We start from the raw sequence: 11603 nt of genomic DNA, 5'->3' as shown, positions 1-11603 counted from the left end.
AAATGTTTATTTACATACCTTAATTGTTTCCAAACGGTGCCTGTCACACGGCAGTGAAACGGCTGATTAAACAAAACAGAAGTCATCATCATGGACCCACTAATTGCAGAAGCGAGCTCTCTAATCAGCTAAACAGACTCAATGATTCCATGGAGATGTCTTGGTGAATTTATTAAGGAATTTGTAAAACTGAAACAATACAAAAAGAATGCCATTGTAGGTTAATAATATATATAACACAGACACTCGTAAATGTGTTAGCATATTAGCTATTGCTAACGACGCCAGCGTCATTATATTATGATAGATGTACATATATGCAGGAAAACACTCCTACAGACATCACCCATGGAACGGTTTAGTAAGTATTAATAGTTTTGGTTACATTGTAAAACTTTCAAAAGTTGCTTGGAGTTCTAAATGAAGAATCCATACGAGTAGAACACGCTATGGACGATTAGACGATGGAACGGCACTTATACTTCCGGTTCAAAGATTTAAACAGCAAGAAACACTGTAGATATTCACCCAGCAGCACCCGCAGTGAGCAAACTCGTCCAAAAGATGGCGCCACAGCACAAACAACAACACATCATTTTAGTGTCTTTGCTTGTGTTTAATGAAAACTAGAGGGGCCCGGGGCGCATTCAAATATTAACACTAAATTAGTAATCTCACTCTTGATTTCATTCGTACAAATTGCAATCTGCAAACATTATTTTAGCGACATTTTGCTAGAAGACAAGCAGTAAGCCACGCTCTCTTTTTCTTACACAAACACACACACACACACACACACACTTAAGGAGATAGAGCGGCAACACACGCAGAAGCATCATGTTAGGTTTCTGTGCAAATTTAGTGAATTTTACTTAAGTAAATGTTTAAAAAGGGATTTTATTCATACAGAAAATAATTTTTCAACCCTACAATGACAGACTCGTGCAAAGCACTTGAGTAAATCTCCACCATATATGGAGATACCCGCTTATGTCACACTTAAGAAAATTTCAAATAGCTCGTTTGGAGGAAGTATGAAGGAAGGCAAGATTGTTTTATAAATATCTCTGCCATGTCTTAATGGTTTGATTTCACAGTTTCAGGACTTATGCAGATCCCAAATACACAAAAACAGGTACGGGTTCAGATACAAATACAGAAAGGTAATAAACACTCCAAATATGTTTTTATTTTATGAAAGCAAACTGTACCAAAAGGTAACGATGTTTAAACTGAAAGACCATGTATATTTAAGTTAAATAAAGACCAAAGGCATCTCTGCCACACCTGGTGTAAAGGTCACATGACTGCATCAGTCAATATGGGCGTTGGAGGCATCAGCTTCTCTGATGGCACAAACGACATGAAGCAATCCAAGCCTGGGTGGAGCTTCATGCACACACAAGCCAAACCTCATCACTTGACCAACAATGTGAAGACCTCTTTTGCAGGTGGTGCCACCGGCCCTTTAAACCGAGTCATCGCCCAACCTTTTGACGCAAGTTATTCTGAGCCTTTAGCCTAGGAATTGGACTGTGACAGAAATGGAGAAGTCACTACTATAGCTCATGTGGTAAGTGTGTGTGCGTGTGTGTGTGTGTGTGTTTGTGAGAGTGCGTGTGTGTGTCACCTTCGAGCAGTTCTTGTTTCACACACTGCTGTTTGTCAGCGTATGAGGAACTCAAACGCTTTGCTGGATGTCTTGTCCATGGCAGGCACCTCTGACATTCACTGCTGCGGGATGGCGGTCTGACAGAATTCATCTGGTACTTTTTCAACCCCAAATATTCTGACTGGGCAGTGTGCACCTGACTAGACTACAACAAGAGGCCTACTGGGACAATGGTACTGTAGTTTTGGACTTTTTACACATCTTCTATCTTGTAGTTTGTACTGGCTTTTTTGAGTTTTTTTTTTTTTTTATACTATCGAAGCAAAACCTTACTGATACATGCATTCAATTTTGGATTGGAATTGCGGGGTTCCATTATTATATTTTTTTAACAAATTAAGGAACCCTGCTGTTCCACAGGCTGCATGACTCCTCCTGGCATGAGAAGTGTGCAAACTGCACAGCCTCCTGAGAACCAACGTCCTCCGTAGTGGACATTTGTGGCTATTTGTTTTCTCTGACAAACAAAATGGACTGAAAACAAATGTCCACTGCGGAGGACGTATGTACTCATGCTATGTAGATGACTTTGCACCGTACAAAATTGCAGAACGAGCCGCAGGCCGATGCAGGAAAAGGCAGCGCGACAACCCGTTACTACTTTGAGCTGAGTTTCACAAGAAGCTGCGGCGTGGTGACAGAGGAGGAAGTAGAAGACGACAGAGGCCTATAGTTTCTATCACAACACTTCCTCTTCAAACTCCAATGTGTCTTCACACTTGCAAGATCGCAGTGTGTACAATGCACTATGCATGCTAAAATGTTCAGTCCGCAGTGGAGGCATGCAGCCATTATAGATTTGGACTGTGCGATTATAGTTTGAGTAATATTCACGCATTCATTGATTTTACAACAAAAAACGTATAAAATCACAAACATTCTGTAGCGATTTTTATACGTGTTACAGTCGTAAACAAGAAGAATAAAATAATATCATAATAATAATACAAAATAATACATATAAACAAAAAATATTAATAATCATAAATTAATAAATGATTGATAATTGTATTATTAATCTAAAACCTAGATTAACTTTATTGATCTTCCAGGGGAAAATGTTACCAATCTCAAGTGTTATTGTCATCAACTGTCATCCATGCCTATGTATTTATTTTTAATCAGCTATTTTATGCTGTGTTGATCATAACTGGAATGCACATAATTAGCTCCCATGGTATAGTGCTGTTGTTGTACAATCTCCTCATGTTATTGTTTTACTAGGGGTGCAACGACTAATCGATAGAAATACATTTCAAGTATATCGATCATACTTGCCAACCTTGAGACCTCCGAATTCGGGAGATTGGGGGGTTGAGGTGGACGGGGCGGGGTTTGGTGGTAGCGGGGGTGTATATTGTAGCCCGGAAGAGTTAGGGCTGCAAGGGGTTCTGGGTATTTGTTCTGTTGTGTTTATGTTGTGTCACGGTGCAGATGTTCTCCCGAAATGTGTTTGTCATTCTTGTTTGGTGTGGGTTCACAGAGTGGCGCATATTTGTAACAGTGTTAAAGTTGTTTATACGGCCACCCTCAGTGTGACCTGTATGGCTGTTGATCAAGTATGTCTTGCAGTTACTTACGTGTGTCTGCAGAAGCTGCATACAACATGTGACTGGGCCGGCACGCTGTTAGTATGGTGAAAAAGCGGACGTGACGACAGGTTGTAGAGGACGCTAAAGGCAGTGCCATCACGGCACGCCCTCAATATTGTTGTCCGCGTGAAAATCGGGAGAAATTCGGGAGAATGGTAGATTTTCGGGAGGGGCACTGAAATTCGGGAGTCTCCCGGGAAAATCGGAAGGGTTGGCAAGTATGAATTGATCCAACATCGATTTAAAAGGAAGTCCATCGATTTTATCGGTACAAGAAAAAGAAAAAACATTGGATTTAAGAATGGCAGACTTTATATGAAGTTTAGCACTTAAAAGTTCAATGTTAAGTCTGTTTGCCCGTCTGTGGCGTCATCAAAACAAAAATGGCGGTATACCTATGGTGGCCGAGAAAGGTCAGAACAAATGCAAACGCCACTAATTACAACATGAAAACTTTTGCTACAGCACAGTTGTTAAAGCCACAACAAATACAAACGACACAACACAATAATATAAAGCCACAACTTAACTTTAAACCACAAAGGATGCGACGGACAAAACGGAAGAGGCAGCGGAGCAAGTTCGTTGACGGACCAGCTTGAGACGGAAAGTTAAAAACCGTGTAATCAACACTAACAGTATATTCAAACTTCATAAAAAGTGAAAACATTTTATTTATGACTGAAAAAGTGGTCACACTTTGCTTACTTTTCCAACTTCGTTCATTACACCCTCGGCCATTTGGTCTGCGCGTCGCTGAAATTTGTCTGCTGTCACTTCCGTTACATCTTTGTTGTTTTGTGTTTATTAAGATTAGAATAGTAGCAGATCAAACCACCGCTCATTTATTCCGAAAATATTTGGTCACACTTAATTTCTCGGGTAAATCTACTGCTAATTTAATCTGAAGAGATCTTGGTCGCACTTTATTTTTTATATTAATCTTGTATTATTTTTATGTAGAAAAACAAAAGCAGAGGGAGCAGGTCAATCTACTGGTAAAATGTTGGTTACTGTACTTTTATTGAACATTTTTTGAATATTGAAAATGTGAGCAGAAAATGTTTCCTATTGTTAATTCAACCTAAAGTGTTGGTTGCACTTTATTTCAATATAATGAAAACATGCACCTGGGGATAGGTTGATTGGCAACACTAAATTGGCCCTAGTGTGTGAACGTGAGTGTGAATGTTGTCTGTCTATCTGTGTTGGCCCTGCGATGAGGTGGCGACTTGTCCAGGGTGTACCCCGCCTTCCGCCCGAATGCAGCTGGGATAGGGTCCAGCCACCCCGTGACCCCGAGAGGGACAAGCGGTAGGAAATGGATGGATGGAAGATGTGAATGCATTGGCCATTAATTGTTGTTTACTTATTTGTTTGTATCCATAATTCATTTATACATAATTCCCTTACAAGAAATAACAGGAATTTTGGAAACTTCACATGCACTATTTCGGTGGTTCTTAACCTTGTTGGAGGTACCGAACCCCACCAGTTTCATATGCACATTCACCGAACCCTTCTTTAGTGAAAAATAAAATGTTGTTTTTTTTTCAAATTCAAGACAAAGTTATATGTTTTTGGTAACACTTTAGTATGGGGAACATATTCTAAGTGACAAAGACTTAATTTAGAGTTATTTGGTTAGGGTTAGGGTTAGAGGGTTAGGGCCAGAGTTAGAGGGTTAGGGTTATAATAAGGCCATGCCGAATAAGGCATTAATAAGTACTTAATAATGATTAGTTAAGAGCCAATATGTTACTAATTTGCATGTTAATAAGCAACTATTTAATGATGAATATGTTCCCCATACTAAAGTGTTACCATGTTTTTATACTGGTGCACAAAATGAACCGTGCATGAACATCACCTTGTTCAAACAGCAAAACCAACACAGTGCATAAACTCACAACAAATTACACACCTGCAAATCAGTGTGACTTCTGCTGTTGCCGTATCCGTAATACGCCGATAGGGAGAAGTTTTTATTTACACAATGAGTCGGGTGTGTTTTGACCTCCGCCAAACCCCTGACCCCGACTCACCGAACCCCTAGGGTTTGATCGAACCTAGGTTAAGAACCACTGCACTATTTATTTCACAGTCACACTGCTTGATTTTTTTTGCAAAAAAATGACTGCATCGATTTCAACTCACTGAATCGTTTCGGATCGTATTGTTCTAAATAAACTAACATTGTCACTGAATCGTTACAGTAAACCTAAAATTCTGAATCAAATTGAATCGTTGTTAAAACAATTTGTAACACCCCTATGTTTTACACTTGCAATATTACAATTCCTATAGTTTATGCAATTCAGACAGGAAAAAGCAATCTCTAACATTAAATGATCTCTGAATGAAGAAGCCCTTGACAGGAGTACCTGTTGCTGTTTGTTTACACTGAACTGACACAACTCTAAGCTACTGTTAGTATATGACACATTTTTATTTACCTCCCTATCAACACATTTCTTAATTTTTTTAATCTTTCTCATTCTTCATTATTATGTCATACCTTTACATTGGCGTGTAAAGCTGCACCGAATCGGACGTAGTAGAGTATTTAGCCGCAACCTTCTTTTGGCAGGTTTTGCAAATGTGTGAGCCATCGTCTTCAATGCCTCCCTCGTCATTTTTGAAGTACCTGACATGTTACCACATTGCTAACATCAGCTTTTTTTGTGGGATGGTAAAAGTTTATTGCTTTGTCCTGTTGCCATTTTAAAATAACGTAGAATAGGTCCAGTTTTTGTCACGTGCAGATTATGCCGAAAAGGACATACCAGCATTATGTCGGAGGAGGACTGAAACACAGGGTGAACAGCCATTGCAATTAAATAACTGTGACGCTTTTTGTTTTTTTTTGTTTTTTTTGTCCTGTCCTGCTATTCAGGCAAATCATATAGTTGATGTAGATGCCCATATCGGCTGTACAGATTTGCTTTACAAAAGAGAAGTGTGGGATACTTCTCTTGTTGCCTTATTTGTATTTGACTTTATTAAATGGGTTTATATTATTATTTGGTGCAGGTGGGCCGGAGCAGGAGAGGATAGAAAGAGGAAAAAAACGAAGACAGAGGGAGAAATTGCGGGGACAAGAGGGGGATAAGACAAAGAGACAACAACAATAACAACAACAACAACAACAGAACAGCTGTAGTGGAATTTCTGACTTGCAGGCGTACTGAAATGAAATTTTCATATTTAAACGGGGATAGCAGGTCCATTCTATGTGTCATACTTGATAATTTCGCGATATTGCCATATTTTTGCTGAAAGGATTTAGTAGAGAACATTGACGATAAAGTTTGCAACTTTTGGTCGCTGATAAAAAAGCCTTGCCTGTACCGGAAGTAGCGTGACTTCACAGGTTGAAGGGCTCCTCACATCTGCACATTGTTTACACCAGCAGCGAGAGCGATTCGGACCGAGAAAGCGACGATTACCCCATTAATTTGAGCGAGGATGAAAGATTCGTGGATGAGGAAAGTGAGAGTGAAGGATTAGAGTGCAGTGCAGGACGCCAGGGTGTATCTTTTTTCGCTCTGACCGTAATTTAGGTACAAGGGCTCATTGGATTCCACACTTTCTCCTTTTTCTATTGTGGATCATGGATTTGTATTTTAAACCACCTCGGATACTATATCCTCTTGAAAATGAGAGTCGAGAACGCGAAATGGACATTCACAGTGACTTTTATCTCCACGACAATACATCGGTGAAGCACTTTAGCTTCGGAGCTAACGTGATAGCATCGTGCTTAACTGCGGATAGAAACAGAAGAAACATGCCCCTGACTGGAAGGATAGACAGAAAATCAACAATACTACTATTACTTCTACTATCAGGAGACACCGAACCAAACCCTGGACCTGTAACCACACGGTTAATGCTGTCCAGCCTGACGAAGCCTAGCAATGCTGTTGCTAACAACGCCATTGAAGCTAACTTAGCTACGGGACCTCGACAGAGCTATGCTAAAAACATTAGCTCTCCACCTACGCCAGCCCTCATCTGCTCATCACCACCCGTGCTCACCTGCGTTCCAGCGATCGACGGCGCGACGAAGGACTTCACCCGATCATCGGTGCGGTCGGCGGATAGCGCGTCTGCTATCCAACTCAAAGTCCTCCTGGTTGTGTTGCTGTAGCCAGCCGCTAATATACCGATCCCACCTACAGCTTTCTTCTTTGCTGTCTCCATTGTTCATTAAACAAATTCCAAAAGATTCACCAACACAGATGTCCAGAATACTGTGGAATTTTTCGATGAAAACAGAGCTTTTTGTATTGGGACACAATGGTGTCCCAATACTTCCGTTCAATCCGTGACGTCACACGCAAACGTCATCATACCAAGACATTTTCAGCCGGATATTTCCCGGGAAATTTAAAATTGCACTTTATAAGTTAACCCGGCCGTATTGGCATGTGTTGCAATGTTAAGATTTCATCATTGATATATAAACTATCAGACTGTGTGGTCGGTAGTAGTTGGTTTCAGTAGGCCTTTAAAATACAGTGTCATAGTAGGCCTATGTATTCATTAAAAACAATGCAGAGGTTGTATTTAGCAAGTATATTGTAACCCATCCATCCATCCATTTTTCTACCGCTTGTCCCTTTTGGGGTCGCGGGGGGTGCTGGAGCCTATCTCAGCTGCATTCGGGCGGAAGGCGGGGTACACCCTGGACAAGTTGCCACCTCATCGCAGGTATATTGTAACATTACACACAATTTGAACAGTAACACTGTTTGAATATAGGGGTAAAAACTGCTACATTTCAATATTTACCTCATTTTCTGCACTATAAGGCGCACTTTTAAAATCCTTTTTTTTTCTCAAAACTCGACAGTGCGCCTTATAACCCGGTGCGCCTAATGTAAGGAATAAGTTTGGTTGAACTTATTACCCACCTCGAAACTATTTTATTTGATACATGGTGTAATAAGTGTGACCAGTAGATGGCAGTCCAACATAAGAGATAAATGTAGGCTGCACTATGATGGCAATATGTCTCAAGTAAACAACACTAACATTTTAAGTGTTCCATTAAAAGTATAGAACATTACACACGGCGCTCAAAAATCTATCAAAATGTTTTAGTACGACTTTGGTAAGCTATGAAGCCGCACCGCTTGAAGGATTGTCGGCGCATTAAATATACAAGTATTATTATGGTGTGTGTATAAGGTAAGACATATTATCTGGCGTTTTGTTTCGAATTTAATGCAAAAGCAACTTTTCTTGCCTTCTGGTACCTGCTGATCTGTATTTGGGATCTGCATAAATCCTGAAAAAATGCGCGCGTCCGCCTTTGTAGTCTGTACCGACTCCGTAGTCGATAAGCTTATTTTTTTTCTCTATCTTCTTGTTATGTGACATTCATCCTCCACTGTTGCCATTTCATATCTGTCAGTAAACTCACCATGAAAGCGCTAAAACATACTGGTGTAGTGAGTTTACGTTATTCACCCAAGGAACTTTAGTTATTAGAGAGTTCCGGTCGGACGGTTTTTCACAGGACACATTTCTTGTGTTGTTGTTTCCAGATGAGGAGATGCTGCTCCATTATTGATTTAAGTAAAGTCTGAATGTCATTAAAACAGTTAACTCCATCTTTTGACACTTCTTCCACTCCCGTCCTTGCACGCTACACCGCTACATCAAAGATGACGGGGAGAAGACGCTGCCGAAAGTGAGCCAAGTAAATAAGAGCGCCCACAAAACGGCGCATCTGGAAGCGACTGTCAGAAAGCGGCTTGAAGATGATCTGTAAAACATATATGCAACATTTTGACCAAAGAACCACCATTACATGTTATGTAGACCACAAGGAAGTGTTTTAAATTTAGAAAAAAAAAATTATAATATGACACCTTTAATGTGCCCTATAATCCGGTGCGCCTAATATATGAAAAAAAAAGATTAAACATAGACCATTCATCGGCAGTGCGCCTTATAATCCAGTGCGCCCTATGGTCCAGAAAATACGGTAATTTAATGATAATTTGGCATACTACTAGAAAGAGCCTGTGTACCACCAGTGGTACCTGTATCACAAATTGACTGATCTAAACTTTCCCTTCATACTTTTTAATATTAACAAGTGTTTTTTTGTGTAAAAGCCTAGAAGACAAATACGGAAAAGCTGAATATTTACTATTTGACATGAAAAACACAAAAATGTTGCCATCCTACGCCAGAAAAGTGTGTAAGTAAGTGAGCTCTGATTCGGATTCCGTAGATTACTATACACCAATTTGAGAAACATCCCCCTCTTGTGGCGAGCTATGAGGGCGACAAATAGCCCTTGTGATGACCAACCCCTGTTTTTGATTGATTGATTGATTGAGACTTTTATTAGTAGATTGCACAGTACAGTACATATTCCGTACAATTAACCACTAAATGGAAACACCCGAATAAGTTTTTCAACTTGTTTAAGTCGGGGTCCACGTTAATCAATTCATGGTATGTTCACATGCACCCAGAAAGTATTCCCAGCGCTTCACTTTTTCCACATTTTATGCCTTTTTTTAACATTCATGAAAATGGTTTTTTTTGCTCAAAATTCTACACTGAAAAATCCCTAACATGAAAAAAGTATGTTTTTAAAGTATGTTTTAAATATTTATCATCGTTTCCTCTGTGTGTGTGTGTGTGTGTGTGTGTGTGTGTGTGTGTGTGTGTGTGTGTGTGTGTGTGTGTGTGTGTGTGTGTGTGTTTGTGTGTGTGTGTGTGTGTGTGTGTGTGTGTGTGTGTGTGTGTGTGTGTGTGTGTGTGTGTGTGTGTGTGTGTGTGTGTGTGTGTGTGTGTGTGTGTGTGTGCGCGTGTATTGCATGATCTAGGCCAAATACCACTGGCAGAGTCAAAATGTCAAACAAAGTGGAGTGGACGACATGGTCCTGCTGTCCAAGATCACAGAGGAGGCCATCGTAGAAAACCTGAAGAAAAGATACATGGATGATTACATTTTTGTATCCTTTCTGCACTCCGATTGTTGTGCAAACATGAAGTTGTGCAAACATGAAGTTTTGATGCTTGATGTTATTATGTGTCACTACTCTATAGGAGGGTTGAGTACATCTCCAGCATTATGCATGAATTAGAACATATTATTATTAGGAGTGTCCCAACCCAATATTGATATTGTATATCGGTCCGATAAAAAAACAAGGTTCTGACGATATCGGCTTGCATGTGTAATCTCCAATATAAGTGCCGATACAAACCGGACAGACAGTTAGCAAATGAAGAAGCACACAAGTTTGATCTTTTCTTGTACTTTAGTGAAATCATTAACAAAAGGTAAACATGGTAAGCAACAGGCTACTTACTAGAAGCAGCTACACAACAGTTAATCACACTATAGCACACAAGCTAGACATACATGATAAGTGTCCTTAATTGAACTATATTGCAGTCTAAAACACAACAATTGTCATTATAAACAATAATTATAATTGCATATTACTTACAGATACAAAGTTTCCAAGGCAAAAAATGTATTTGAAAGTATTCAGTTACAAATGTGTCCGCATCATTTAATTTCCTGCGTGATGACCTTAATTTAATGAATGATTTTGATCACAGAGTGTTGGTAAAACACAATTTACCACTCCTCTTCAAAAGCATAAATCTGTCATGTGGTTAGTGTTAGTGTTTTCATAACTACCATTGTTCTCTGACTAATTTCACTTGTAGCCTATTTTAGTTGAAAGCCAGTATTATAAAGGACTCTTTGCTGATCTCGGACCGATATCAAGACACCCGTGGTACTACACTACCGTTCAAAAGTTTGGGGTCACATTGAAATGTCCTTATTTTTCAATGAAGATTACTTTAAACTAGTCTTAACTTTAAAGAAATACACTCTATACATTGCTAATGTGGTAAATGACTATTCTAGCTGCAAATGTCTGGTTTTTGGTGCAATATCTGCATAGGTGTATAGAGGCCCATTTCCAGCAACTATCACTCCAGTGTTCTAATGGTACAATGTGTTTGCTCATTGGCTCAGAAGGCTAATTGATGATTAGAAAACCCTTGTGCAATCATGTTCACACATCTGAAAACAGTTTAGCTCGTTACAGAAGCTACAAAACTGACCTTCCTTTCAGCAGATTGAGTTTCTGGAGCATCACATTTGTGGGGTCAATTAAACGCTCAAAATGGCCCGAAAAAGAGAACTTTCATCTGAAACGAAACAGTCTATTCTTGTTCTTAGAAATGAAGACTATTCCACAAAATTGTTTGGGTGACCCCAAACTTTTGAACGGTAGTGTAAGTGTCACGTTAAAGTGTGATTGTGTAAATGACACTTAACACAACTT

The 11603-nt window shown here is 39.6% G+C and overlaps 1 protein-coding gene across 2 annotated transcripts in view; it reads left to right on the top strand.

Annotated features, from left to right (window-relative positions):
• The first annotated feature begins 1410 nt into the window (after positions 1 to 1410).
• myo1f (myosin IF) overlaps positions 1411 to 11603 on the top strand; it is a 49417-nt gene continuing 39224 nt past the window's right edge. Inside the window, exons 1-3 of one of the 2 annotated variants that reach the window (XM_062028362.1) lie at positions 1411 to 1573; positions 1716 to 1845; positions 10119 to 10247. In XM_062028362.1, the coding sequence (XP_061884346.1) occupies positions 1843 to 1845; positions 10119 to 10247 (132 nt within the window). In that variant the 5' untranslated portion in view covers positions 1411 to 1573; positions 1716 to 1842. Of the gene's footprint in view, positions 1574 to 1645; positions 1846 to 10118; positions 10248 to 11603 lie in introns of those variants that run through there. The other variant, XM_062028361.1, reaches the window with a different exon arrangement.

The sequence above is a fragment of the Entelurus aequoreus genome, linkage group LG19 (genome assembly GCF_033978785.1).
Source record: "Entelurus aequoreus isolate RoL-2023_Sb linkage group LG19, RoL_Eaeq_v1.1, whole genome shotgun sequence".
Lineage (NCBI taxonomy): Eukaryota > Metazoa > Chordata > Actinopteri > Syngnathiformes > Syngnathidae > Entelurus > Entelurus aequoreus.
The sequence above is the reverse complement of the archived record's forward strand: the minus strand, read 5'-3'. Positions and strand labels throughout refer to the sequence as shown.